Source organism: Phyllopteryx taeniolatus, chromosome 9, assembly GCF_024500385.1.
Source record: "Phyllopteryx taeniolatus isolate TA_2022b chromosome 9, UOR_Ptae_1.2, whole genome shotgun sequence".
NCBI lineage: Eukaryota > Metazoa > Chordata > Actinopteri > Syngnathiformes > Syngnathidae > Phyllopteryx > Phyllopteryx taeniolatus.
Window position 1 is genome coordinate 18993282 of NC_084510.1, and position 14504 is coordinate 19007785.

The following is a 14504-nucleotide window of genomic DNA, read 5'->3' on the forward strand; positions in this document are numbered from 1 at the left end:
CCAGTGATGTATGCTCCAAACAAACCTTTTGGAATTATGGACAAAAAGTGCAAATTCCTGTATTCATCGGACGAAAACACATTTCTTCACGTGTTTGGGAGACTTCATGTGTGTTTTTGCAAACATTTTAAACCAAAGTTGAAGCTTTTGGCCATAATTCGCCGGTCAGAAAGATTGTGAGGCCCCGCTTTCACGGTCTGTACTCACACTGAAAATCAAGATCAAGCAAGCTTTTCCCATTCAACACAGAGTTTTGCAGAGGCACGGACTCCCTGATTGCGATATGCAATGGAAGAATAGCCAATTAGGAAGCGACTTGAAGCTTGCACTGCTGCTAGACCATAATAGCAACTGGTTGTGTGTTTGTATAACATGTCTCACGAACCATTCTCTAAAAAAAAATCCCCAAAAAAAATCAGAAGAGTTTGGAAACACAATGCAGTCACCACATAAGATAATGGTCAGCTAAGTTTCTTCTATTTCATCTTCTTCTACTACTACTGATTCTTCTTCTTTGTATTTTCAAGCTAACTGGATGCCCTACGGCAACATACTGCCCCTTTTGTGTCAGTCTTTGTACTACACCAGACGTAGTTTGGCGGAGGAGAATCGCAGTTGTCGATCGAGTACACCACACTTGATATACCTCTCTTTAGACAACAAACGAGTTGGGACTGAAACAACAGCACCTCTGATTGCTACACCCGAGTAGTCCACTTCATTTTGCCAAAATTGTTTGATCAATCATCGTCTACACACAATCGACAGAATTCTTAATGTATTTTCAACTAAATAATTAATGGAAATATCTGCATCCCAAGTGAACACCAACATGTCAATCAAGGAAGCCAAACAAAGTGACTACATGGATGTTATCGCCGCTTCAGATATAGCACAGGGTGTACAGTATTTAGTTAAAAAGCCTATACTGACTCATCTGTAAATGTTGGAAATTGAATCTTGTACAAATATAACGTTACGAAGGCACCATACGATGAGCACCTTGAATCTCCCCTTTGTGGGATTAATAATAGTATTATTCGATTTTATTCTCAGAGTGAAATGTGGGGCTGAACCGCAAACGAATGAAGCTCCCACTGACCTTCTTGAAGAGGCGGATGACGTCCTCGCTGATCTGGGCCAAGCGCAGAATGACATTGTTGGTGTAGATGTCACTGAGGGTGGCGTGGTCGCGACTTTCCCGTCTGGTCTGGTTCAGCACCAGGTACCAGCAGTTCACAGACGATAGCAGGTGCTGGTCTTTCCTGGAAAACAAAACACAAACGATGAGGATGTGAATATTTGCTCTTTTTTTGGTATGTTTTAAATTTCCAGGTCATATTTATTATGTTTAATTACTCAGGTTATAGTAATACAAGAGCAGAGGAAAGTGAACACCTCCGCTACGGTTTAAGCATGGGTCTACTCCGACAAATAATTAAGCAGCAATAATCTACAGGAGAATCTAAAGTAGTTTAAACCAGCTCAAGCATTCCTACTGGATCAAATTTGATAAGACACATGAACAATTTTTTGCAACTTGATTAGTTTTGACAGATACTCTATACACTGCATTCCAAATTATTATGCAAATGATAATTTCTCTGATTATCCTCAATAGAAGATGGAAAGGACAGTTAGCATTATTTAAGTTATCAACCGCTTGAGTATAATTCGAAGGTTTTTGAACAAACTTCCCTATGCTAATTTATATTTTTTTTTAATTAAAAATACTTACCTTGACGATCCTGAATCCGATTTTTTATTTTTTATCTGAGCCCCAAAAATTATGATTGGCTTTTCACTCGCAGAGGTATTAGTTAATCACCAAGCCGCTGAATTACATTTAGCATGTGGATCCATGCGTAAGGTGCATGCAGCTGACAAATCAGCAAACACAGACACCCAACATCTTTGCGGAACAATCAAATATATAAATATGCTGGTCCTCAGAAGCCAATGCTGCTGATACAATTAACTGACACGATTCTGTGCATCCAACAACACTGCATGTCTGCTTAGCATTTGACTGGGTCGTCCAATCGTCGCTTACATAGAAAGAAATCGGTGGATCTTTGCCCAGCCAGGCTGTCAGGTCACGGGCGCAGAAACTTATTGTGGGTGTGCCTTTATGTAAATTGGCAAACCTGTGATGTCACAATCTAGCAACATTCTGAAAGGCTTGCCCACAGACACATAAAGGCAGCTAACTAAAGAAGTTGTGTAATTTTACAATTGATGGGTGGACAAGTACTCCAGAGACCCAACTAATTTGTATACATCCATCCATCCATTTTCTGTACCGCTTATCCTCACTAGGGTCGCTGGGGTGCTGGAGCCTATCCCAGCTATCTTTGGGCGAGAGGCGGGGTACACCCTGAACTGGTCGCCAGCCAATCGCACCATTCACACTCACATTCACACCTACGGGCAATTTAGAGTCTTTAATCAACCTACCACACATGTTTTGGGGTTGTGGGAGGAAACCAGAGTGCCCGGAGAAAACCCACGCAGGCACGGGGAGAACATGCAAACTCCACAAAGGCGAGGCCGGGGTTTGAACCCGGGTCGTCAGAACTGTGAGGCGGACATGCTAACCAGTCGACTACCGTGCCGCCCTATTTGTATACAGACATCTAAAAAGTCAATTTCCCATTATATGCCCCTTTAATTTATGTACCCATCATAAAAATAAAGATGTATGCTTTGCAGAGGTAATTAGGGTAAATTCTGTTCTAACGTAGTTCTGTAAGAGATCATTTTAAAAAGAAGAACACGTATGCGTGAAAGTCAACAACATCTTAAGGCTATCTTAAGGCTTCAGTAGAATGAAATAAATTACCTCAAACTCCATCCTTTTTTCCCTCTTTTCATTCATTCATTCCAACTCTGCTACACTGCATCCTCACTCCATCCAAATAATTCTACATTATACATTATACTCTCAGTAGACATCAACTGGTTAAATGTATAATGATGCACGGGCCTGCTTTGCCGCATAATGACTTTAAGCGCTTGCTGGCAAGGGTGCAATCCAAAGACACTGCTAGACAACAACTACTGTACATCGTACATGAAAACACGAACACACAATACGCTTCCAAAGCGTTTCTCCTTGTCTTGAGTCTATCTGTGCGTTCATCAATCAAGCCACCCTGAGGCCCAGACAAAGAGAGACAGAAGGAAATGAGAGCAAAGCAGGACCAGAGTACAGTGTTTTGGTGGTGCGCTCGGGGTGGTGGGGCTTACGCTACGCAGTCTCAGCAACATCAAAGAAGACCCTCCAGAGATGATTCCAATGCTAATCACATTTTATGAGGCTGATATCCAGCTACAAGTGCTGCGAATTATAATGTAACTCCCACTACAGTATCAGCATAATATTTAAGACCACATTAACATGAGTGCCACGCTAGATACGCCAGAGGTATTGTTTTGACTGTAGTTATTAGCCAGCAAGCTTGTTACGTTGTAAGATTTGGCAAAAACTACACAACCAACATCAACAAAACTTTGCAAAAGGCAAACTAGCTTGTGAAAAACCGCTGGCGACTAAAATTCTCTGTGGACCTCATTGATCTATATCCCCACCACTACCGCCGACCCCTATACTGCAGTTGTGTGCAGGCCAATACGTGGGATGACTTAAAAAATACAATAATGAGGATAATATTGCCTTCAATGAATTGCTTTCTACAATGACTCAGAGGGGTCGTTTTCCACTTTTCACATATTTAGGAACGGAATACGTCTGTTATCCACCACGTCCATGCGGACCTCCAGGCCTGTGGATGTTCACCAAAATCCAAATTCAACAAATTCACCAAAATCGTGTTAGACTAGGTGCGCCAAAAGTTAGACGTGGTCGAAGCAGGCATAAGTTTAGTCACCAGATTGTCACGTGCGCTGCGCAGATATGAAAGCACACATCCTAGTTGCATCGGTATGCCCATCTTGGCACAGGCCGGTGTGGCAAATTGGCAAACACACGCAGAGTCTTACGTTTGCACAAAAATCAAGATACGCCACAATTTGCGCTCTGGGGCACGTTGCAAAGTCTATGTAAATAGAGCCCTGAATGTTATACTGTAAATGTAAAAAAAAAAAATAATAATTAAAAAATAAAATAAAACATGTTTTAACTAAAAAATACATTACGTTTTTAATTCCTTAAACCAGAACATATCATTGACTATATCATCGCCTGCTTACTTTTTGTAAGACAGTTCTTAAGGTCAATGTATTCCTTTATCACTTATGAGTTTTTCTTCGTCTACACTTTAGTTGCTTCAAGAGCACCACCTTGGGGAAGAGGCTTCGAAATACCTTTTGAGAGGTTCAAATATTGAGGCTAGTGTATAAATATTTAGATAACTATATAATACACTGAATGACATAAAAGTCAATATATTGCTCTGCTTTCTATAGAATTCAGAACCCGTGCCATGCAAAGAGAAGAAATGTGTCTAAAATCCATTATAAATACAGAAAAGTCCTTTTAAAGACGAGCAAAGTAACACTCATTGACACATTACTAATTACAGCTTTATTAGCGATAGAGAATCTAAAGTAGACCACTTCCAAGTTCCCTCTTCTGGGATGGCCTATTTCTAAACCCTCATCATCTTCCCTTTTGTACCGGTCCCGCTTGAGCAACTGCCTGAAGGGGCTGCAGGCCGGTCTTGTGTTCAGAGCAGAAAATTGTACCCGAGCGGTTTGGGGACCAAGCACCTCCAAATTCTGCTAATCCTTAAAAGTGGTCGGATTGTCCTGATCACATCCCAAGGCGCAGCCTGCCTCCCTGTTCCTTTTTTTAATCTTTCTTCACACACACACACACACACACACACACACACACACGTGCACACTCACAATGCAGTGCATTTGTACACCACTGCAACCTTCAAGCACAATAAGACACGCTTTATTAAATTAATACCTGGCAAAGTTAGAGTCACAGCAGCAAGAGGACACAAGATGTCGTTTCCCTGTGCCACAGATCTCATTTCACAGTAGCAGGAGGCCAATAATTAGGCTTGTGTGTGCCCCACATCTCTGGGAATATTCCAACCTTTTGTTATATATAGATATATATATACACACACATCCATCCATCCATTTTCTGAACCGCTTCTCCTCACTAGGGTCGCGGGCGTGCTGGAGCCTATCCCAGCTATCATCGGGCAGGAGGCGGGGTACACCCTGAACTGGTTGCCAGCCAACCGCAGGGCACATACAAACAAACAACCATTCGCACTCACATTCACGCCTACGGGCAATTTAGAGTCTCCAATTCAGGCATGTTTTTGGGATGTGGGAGGAAACCGCAGTGCCCGGAGAAAACCCACGCAGGCACGGGGAGAACATGCAAACTCCACACAGGCGGGGCCGGGGATTGAACCCCGGTCCTCAGAAATGTGAGGCTGACGCTCTAACGGCCACCGTTGTTTATTAAATATTTGCTGTTTGATAGACTGTATTTTATACTACTGTATATAGAGGGAAGCTCTTCTTCCACTTGGTCCTGTGAAGGGGTTGATGTTCTATAGCGAGCAGGGTGTGGGGTCAGTAATAATTGGCATCGCGTCTGTGTATTTATACACAGGATATCATTAAGATGGAGAAGGCTATGCACCGTGAGAACCATCACCCTGCAACGTCTCTGTGCTTTTGTCAATCTTTCCTCTCTGACATGCACCCTGCAGGAAAAAATATAATGTGGAAGTAAGTGTACTGTATGTTGGGAGAGTGCTTTGATTCACCGATAAACCCATTTCAAGATGTCACCATAATGTGCGTATCGGGGTGCAACAAACCAGCATTATGCGCCCACGCCTTATGCTTGAATGCCGTCATCTTAATCACCCAGATCCTCTGATGTGTCCCAGCCAGATTTCCCAGAAGGAAGTGTGTATCTATCAAACCAAAGACTGCTCGCTGAATGCTCTTAATCCTCTTCACACTGCGTCTACCTGCTGCTTACCGACCAAACAGCACAGAAAAGAGCCAAACTGTTTCAAAAGACAAAAATGGTACATGGGCACATGCTGTACACATTTGTTTTATTTTTACCGGTTTGCACATCACACAGCAGTTTTGCTTGTAGACGAAGACTGCCAATGTTTGCTAATGTGCAGCTGCATGCAGGCAGGGGCCGGAGCTTTGGCATAGAACTGCAAAAGCTCATACTGTGAAGCAGCTAATCTATTGATGCATGAATCGCTGACTTCCACCAGCTGCACTTTGCTTTGGGATAAGGGTGGCCCTACTGACTGCTGCCTGCAAATGAACCCAACAGAGGTTTAGTTTAACATCTGACCGCAAAAGTAGTCTTAGGTTGACAATGTTACCACACCAAGTGGGACTAAAGCCAAAGATGCTGGTTGCCATAGCGACCATTTAAGCATGAGCAGTAATTATACATGACTGGTATCAGCTGAAAAAGATCAGATATTTTTAGAAAGAAAGAAAGATAAAGAAATGGCCAGTATTTACAAGCTTTTGCATTAGCCTATAGTTCATTCAGAAAAAAAATAAACATGCGTGGAGTGAGTACCCTGCTTCTCGCCCGAAGATAGCTAGGATAGACTCCAGCACGCCCGCGACCCTAGTGAGGATAAGCAGTACAGAAAATGGATGGATGGATTCTCTACATAAAGCCAGAATATGAATCATAGCTTTAGAGAGGCTCTTTCATGGCTAACATGTTTGGGACACAAGCTGCAACACACCAAATTTCCAATTTAACGAGACATTATATTGAAAACTAAACAGATTTAAGTAGGAACTCATATTCGTTGATACATTTTCACAGAGACATCAGATGGCTTAGAAAAGAAGCAACTTTTAAAAACAGGAACAGCTCCAATGTGAAGATTGGGCAACGTGAAATCATCCTCAATCATTTAGACATGCACTCAAGAGAGTAGTGCACACTCACACACTAAGACAACAATGCGAAGCCCTGCCTTATCTTCCAAATACGTGATGCTCCATCTAAATCTACTCTCATGACACTCAACGGTGATCGTATGTAGTTTAATGAGGCACATCATCAACTCATGGAAGTTCACAGTTAAAGTCAAACCGAGGTCTAATCCTTCAGAGGTGCTTTTTCTCACTGTGCCAAATGAGATTTAGTAGAGGAGCACAATAGTTCTTATTGGGTCAGTGTGTTGTGGCTGCAGTAGCTGTAAATCACTTTGGCGTTCTGCACTGGAAAGGTGCTGCCAACAGAGTGCAGGCTCTGATTCAACTCATATTAAAGTCTGTTCTAGATTACTTTTTGTCTCTCAAAGTAATTACACCATATAGACCATTCCTAACTACTGTGGCATGGAGCATTCGTATGCCGTGAGAGATCATCAGGTGTGCTGCAGAAAAGCATCCAATGTCACTTAATTGGTCCAAGAATTATTATTATTTCATTTCTAAAAAGAATGCGGACTTAAAAATCTTACATTTTTTCCAAAATGAAGGGGCGCCTTATAATGCGGCGCGCCTTATGTGTGCACCGAGTTCCAAAATCTGTAAATGTTTTTGTGTGACTTTGATGAGCGCTCCGCTTGACTGACTGGGAGCATTTCCTGCCGACACGCTGCTTAGGAGAGGCGGACGTGACTGAGGACAGCATGCGGACGTTAAAGGGGGAACGGTGCGTGTGAAGGAGGACGCTAAAGGCGCGCCGGTATGTGCATTGTGCAAAACAACATCGGTTTGGCTAAGGACCCCCGAAAATGGCACCTACGAAGAGACACGCTTACGAAGCACAGTTTAAACTGCAACCTATCAGTTACACGGAGGAACATGGGAATCGAGCAGCCGCGAGAGAACTCAAGATCAACGAATCCATGGTTCGCAGGTGGAGGAAGCAGGAAAATCCCGGCATCATTGCTGAACAGCCCCCCGGCAACGAGACTGACTCAGACAATGACAAGAGGGAACCCGGCATGTTTGATGGAGAACTTGCCCAGCTGTTCATTTCGGATACAGAAGATGAGGACTTTGATGGATTTGTGGTTGAGGATTGATCAAAAAATAACGTGAGTACGTTAGTGAAATACTTCAATAAAGTACAACTGAACTCAAGTTTTGCTCCCGCTGCCTTAAAAAAAAAAAAAAAAACGCTAGCATGCCTGCGCCCAATAATACGCCTTATGTATGTGCTAAATCCAGAAATAGGCCCTGTAACTGAGACTGCACCTTTTAATATGGTGCGCCCTATGGCCGTGAAAATACGGTAAGTAAATTTGTGAGAAAATTCAGATGAGATCATCATTGTTTCAGTATACTGAAATAAAACTATTTCCATAGACACACTGTGCAAGTGATGGCCAGGTGTCCAAATATTTTTGCCCATATAGTGTACGTATGTAGTACAGATGACATACCAAACACATGATTTCAAAGATAGAGGCAGAATTAACGTTAATGATAAAGAGTCATAAAATAGATTAGTATTCTGTTTTATGTCTCTATAAACTAACAAGTGTTTTTCTTCCCCAGCCCCATTTTTGGTTTTAGGCAGTTCTCACCATCAACCGAATTACACAAAAATGAGTATAGACACATAAAGGGCGTGTCGCATCTTATTAACAGGATTTGTGATTGCCCTCTTGCCTGGTCCAGGAGTGCACACACACACACCAAGTTGTTGTCTTTTTTGTTGGCTTTTTGTGCTCACTCCTAATTTGTTCCACCATTTAATTCCTATTAGCTGCAACTGTGGTGACAGTACAATGCCTTGTAATGTGTTGAATGCTTGTGTGTCCCATGGGGCCGGTATACAAAAAAGACAAAAATGTCTATTTTTCCTTTTTTCTGCTGCCTAATAAAACATTTAATAGCATCACAGTTCTTTGGTGTGCTTGTTAGGGTGACCTCAAATCCCAGTTATATGGCAATAGATGAAAGGCACGATAATGGACACAGAGACCACAAATGTGGCAATGATCATCAGCTCATGGCGTTGTTGGAAGATCAAAGAAATTGCTTAGCATTCAATCAGATGGCTCCCAAGTTATCCCCCATGCCGCTCACAACCACTATCTGGGATGGCTATGATCTATATCAGAAATTACACTAAACCTATTTCTTGTCTTGCTGAAATTAGCCAATTTTAAGTAGGGATGCTACGGTCCTCAGTAAAACAGTACTGTTTGGTACGTTCTGCAAAGGACAATACGCCCTTATGGAACGTGGTTCTTCGGTTTTGCAATTCACTTTGCAATTGACGCTGTGTGCGTGCCAGTTGTGCGTTTTCACGCACTCACACTAGTTGTAACTGTATCCACCTTCGAACTGCAGCTCATGGGTGCAGTAAAACGTAAAACTACGAGTATGAGCGGAGGATTTGAGAGACGTCCTGTATTTAAACTTAAAATGTGTGTAATTCTTTTTGTTGCGTTTAGTATTACAGTCAAATCGAAATGTGAGGTGCCATTAAAGCCAAGTGAGGTGTCATTAAACAGCTTAAAGCACACTCAGTGAGGGCAGAATAACGACACATGCTTGCTACAGGCAACATAGGGTGCATTCAAGGTGATTTTACAACGCAGGAACTTGCATACACAACCCGCGCCGCGGCACATTAATCGTTTTTCTTCGATTAGAACGTTTTTATGCTCATGAGAAGTCAAAATCAAAATCACTATTACATTTAATTTAATCGTCCAGCCCCATGTTTCACACAGCACTAAATGGTTATCTACTAAGAACATTGTCAGAATGCAATCTTATAAGAGCAGGTTTCTGTGGATTAACCTCTCTTTCTGTGTCATGTCCATAGCCACGTCGTTCTGTGGCTGAGATCACAATGTAGAGTGCAAAGGTTAAGCCAGTCTGGTTGCACCAGCAGAGTTATGTCAACTGAGAGAAGATCCTAAAGATGCCGAATGTAACCTGTTGAAACAGCTGGATTCAATTATCTCATCAAATCCTTGCCCTGCTTCACACACACACACACACACACACACACACAGATTCTATGACAAAAAGAGTGCCAAGAATGTCCATCCATCCATCCATCCATCCATCCATCCATTTTCTGAGCCGCTTCTCCTCACAGGCGTGCTGGAGCCTATCCCAGCTATCATCGGGCAGGAGGCGGGGTACACCCTGAACTGGTTGCCAGCCAATCGCAGGGCACATACAAACAAACAACCATTTGCACTCACATTCACACCACAGGCAATTTAGAATTGTCAATTAACCTACCATGCATGTTTTGGGGATGTGGGAGGAAACCGGAGTGCCCGGAGAAAACCCACGCAGGCACGGGGAGAACATGCAAACTCCACAAAGGCGGTGCCAGGGATTGAACCCCAGTCCTCAGAACTGTGAGGCAGACGCCCTAACCAATCGGCCAAGAAAAAAAATTGGCTAAAAATAGTCCACTTGTCCTTTAAAGCAGGTTAGTCATCCTCTCATTATCACCGCACACATCTAAAAAAGTAACCCTTTTTTGACACATTTAGCTTGTGGAATTCATTCAAAATGCTGCTTTGGTCATCACAGAATGGATGAAAATCCAGAGGGGCAGACAGACATGATAATATGTCATAGCAATAATATGTAAACTGTAAGCCCATCATTGTTACAGTTACTATTCAAATCAATCAATGTAGTGTGTTATTTTTCGTATAATTATAATACCCATGATTCCACTTGATTTAAGTATTGCTGCTCGCTATTTCTTTACTTTGGAGTCTGCCTGTACTGCCTTAAATATCTCCAGTTGGCTCAAAATACTGCTGCTGACGTCTTAACTGGAGCACGTAAGAGGGAGCATATAACACTGATTCTGGCCTCCATCCACTGGTTGCCTGTGGATTTTAGAATTTATTTTAAGATTCTTTTGTTTGTTTTTAAATCTCTAAATGGTCTTGGCCCAGCTTACCCTTCAACTTACAGCTTTGAACTCAGCATGAGACTTTACACCTGTTTTAGTGTTTTATGTTTCATTTAGTTTTACTGGTTTAATTGTTGTATGTTTAAATTGTTTTATATATTATGTTTAGCGGCACGGTGGTCGACTGGTTAGAGCGTCAGCCTCACAGTTCTGAGGTGCGAGGTTCAATCCCCGTCCCCGCCTGTGTGGAGTTTGCATGTTCTCCCCGTGCCTGCGTGGGTTTTCTCCAGGCACTCCGCTTTCCTCCCACATCCCAAAAAAAACATGCATTAATTGGAGACTCTAAATTGCCCATAGGCATGACTGTGAGTGCGAATGGTTGTTTGTTTCTATCTGCCCTGCGATTGGCTGGCAACCAGTTCAGGGTGTACCCCGCCTCCTGCCCGATGACAGCTGGGATAGGCTCCAGCACGCCCGCGACCCTAGTGAGGAGAAGCGGCTCAGAAAATGGATGGATGGATATTATGTTTATTTTGTTGTTGTTCTTGTTATATTGTTTTTGTTGTTGAAAAGGTAGTGAGTATATATGTACTCCATATATCACATTTTAATCATGATCTCTGTCAGTTTCTTGTCCTAAGTTAATATTGTCTACCAGGGAGTAATGAAGAGCACCACTCCACTGGAGGATTTATCAGTTTCTTTGTCGCACAACAGCCTTATTACACAAAGGCCTGACAGATGGTACGCAGACCAAAAGTAATTATTTTCTCAGCAAACATCACACTGACATTGATGGAGGTGTTCACACTTAAAACTAGCAAATATGACAACTTTCAGGTTGCAGTTTTGCCTTATTTCCTCCCACTATGATCTGAGGTGGAGTCGAATGACAGGTTGGCACTGGTTTAGGGTGAGATCTGTTGCCAGATCTCAGCTGGGTTGCTGCTCCGGATTTCAGAGAGAAGCACGCCGACAGGCCCCGAGGTGCTGGATTCTGGGAGCGGCAGAGCTTAATTTCATGCCCTGCGTGAGTCGTGTGTCAATGTGTTGCTAGGGCTTCCTGCGAGAACACTTTCACATGGATTTTCAGGACGATCAAGTAACAAGTAACTTCCTTTCCTTTTAGATTCCTCTGCAGAGACCTTGTTGATCAATGCAGTTACATGCAATCATTCTTTAACCTAGAAACAGCAATACACCAAGAAATGCAAAGTGCATGCATCGAGATCTTGTTGCAGAGCTTAAATGGCAATAAAATACATGGAAAGAGGACTACATTAGTGGTTAATAAATCACAAAGCCTAACATTTCATGTCATAGCAATCTCCAGACACCATGAGAATATTCCCCTGATAAGGTGTTACATCAGAGAAATCTGATTGAAGGTATGCTAAGTGATATGATTTGCCAGCAAGACCAAACGCTCATTGCAATGCATCTAACGACAATGACTCTCATTAGAGCACAAAAACCTGACAATAACAGATTTGATCTTTTTAGATTTTACAATAACAGATAGGAAAAAAATAAATACAAAGAATCATGTAACCACATTTGCATTCGGATTTGTACTAAATGTATTTACTCAGTATAGTATGTTGTGTGTGTGTGTGTATGTATATGTATATATATATATATATATATATATATATATATATATATATATATAAATAATATAATTGACAACTCTAAATTGCCCGTAGGTGTGAATGTGAGTGCGAATGGTTGTTTGTTTGTATGTGCCCTGCGATTGGTTGGCAACCAGTTCAGGGTGTACCCCGCCTCCTGCCCGATGATAGCTGGGATAGGCTCCAGCACGCCCGCGACCCTAGTGAGGAAAAGCAGTTCAGAAAATGGATGGGTGTGATAGAGTACATACGAAAAAAAGTGGTCCAACAAAACTGATTTGCCTATATGCACTGACTGAACCACAAACTCTGTGACCACCTGCACACCCTCCTATGTATCAAAACATTCTGCCTTATTAAAGACAACGCTCAGTTTTGACTGACACTATGAGAGGGATTAATTCAACAATATATTGATTATTGTGGTCAGCAGTTGGACGACTATGATACAATTATCTATAGTGCACAACAGCGGTAATGTTAATGCCAGTCTCAGAATTTGACATAATTAAGACATAGGACACATTGCCATCATCAGTGTACTCTTTTTGTAGGAAGTAAGCTGTTATCATGGATAAATTACAAGGTGTGGAGCATTAATTTTACATATTTAGATGGAGAATGTGATTTAATACATTGAGTGAAATGCTTTTCTGCATAACGTCAAGTGCTGAACTAAAGCAGGGTGAGTCCATTGTTTGTGTTGTCCACCTCGAGCTTCTTTAATGAGCCGTGTCCTGATGTTGATTATAATAATAGGTAATCCACTACATAAAATGATTTCATATTTAGTTTTCTGAACTGTAATAAAGAGACGCAGAGCCATAAGTGCTGTGTTTAGGGGAAAAACAGACCCACCGAGGACAGAAGCGAAAACCCATGGCGGACTTACTTGAACTGTTGGTGTTCCCTGGAGCTACGGATCTTGGAGGAAAACCTCTCGGAGAGTTTGTCTAAACTGCGGGAGTATTCCAGTTCAATCTCAGCCTTGCGACGGAAAAAATCCTGGAGGTCCTGCAGCAACTGGATGCGAGATTCCGACTGTTGCTCCAAGCACTTGAACTGCTCCACCAACTGGTTACGGATTTCTGTCCAAGAAAAACAAAAAAAGAGAGTCAACTTGCATCCTGTACCGGGCTTGACATGAACTTTTTTGCTCACCAGCCAGTGTGGCTAGTGGTTTCCCAGAGTTACTTGCCACTCAGCGTTTTCACTAGCCACAAATTTGTTGTTGGATAATAGGGGTTATGAGCAACCAACTTCTGCATTTAATAAAACAGGTCGAAGCATTACATTATTCGAACTTCGGGTTCAGGTGACTGCTGAAGCCCTATTGTATTTAACAGTGATATAATACAATATATAATAAAATATTTATTATAATCAGTATTATGTTGTATATTGTTACAGTATGCATCCTTCCATCGATTTTTTTTTTTTATAGTGCTTGTCCTCTTTACGGTCACGGGTGACCTATTCAAGCCGACTTTGAGGGAGGGGCGGTTACAGCGTGGACTCGTTGTCAGCCAATCACACATGGTTCATGGAAGACACTAAATTGTCCATAGCTGTGAATCTGAGTGCGAATAGTTGTTTATTTATTCTGTGCGACTGACTGCGACCAGTCTAGTGCAGACCCCGCCTCTCGTTTAAAGTTAGCTGCGATAGGCTCCAGCTCACCCAGGACCCTAATGAGGATAAACGCTATAGAAAATGGATGGATGAATATGGACTCCCCCAAGAGATGCCTGTTCCTCTTTGCAACTGAGCATGTAAATGCCCACGGGCCCCGCTACTAGCAATTCAGTTCAATAAAGAGACAATAAATGCATGAAATAGTCCTTTAAATTTGCTTTTAAGGAGGGCAGAGATTACATTGTTTGCATATAATGTACTGCATTAGTAGAGCAACACTAATTGTAAGCAGTAATACAGGTTATAAAATATATTTGCATGGATAATTGAAAATAATGAAAGAAAGTGTACTTATTTAACATCGTGTGAGCAGGGATGTAATGAGAAGA

At 42.1% G+C, this 14504-nt stretch overlaps 1 protein-coding gene across 3 annotated transcripts in view; it reads right to left on the minus strand.

The window, feature by feature from the left end:
- The window catches only part of srgap3 (SLIT-ROBO Rho GTPase activating protein 3), a 79373-nt gene that overhangs the window by 42597 nt on the left and 22272 nt on the right, over positions 1 to 14504 (minus strand). For all 3 annotated transcript variants that reach the window (XM_061785400.1, XM_061785399.1, XM_061785401.1), the window contains exons 2-3: positions 13373 to 13568; positions 1103 to 1265 (exon numbers count right to left, since the gene is read on the minus strand). In XM_061785400.1, coding sequence (XP_061641384.1) covers positions 1103 to 1265; positions 13373 to 13568 — 359 coding nt within the window. The remainder of the gene's footprint in view (positions 1 to 1102; positions 1266 to 13372; positions 13569 to 14504) is intronic.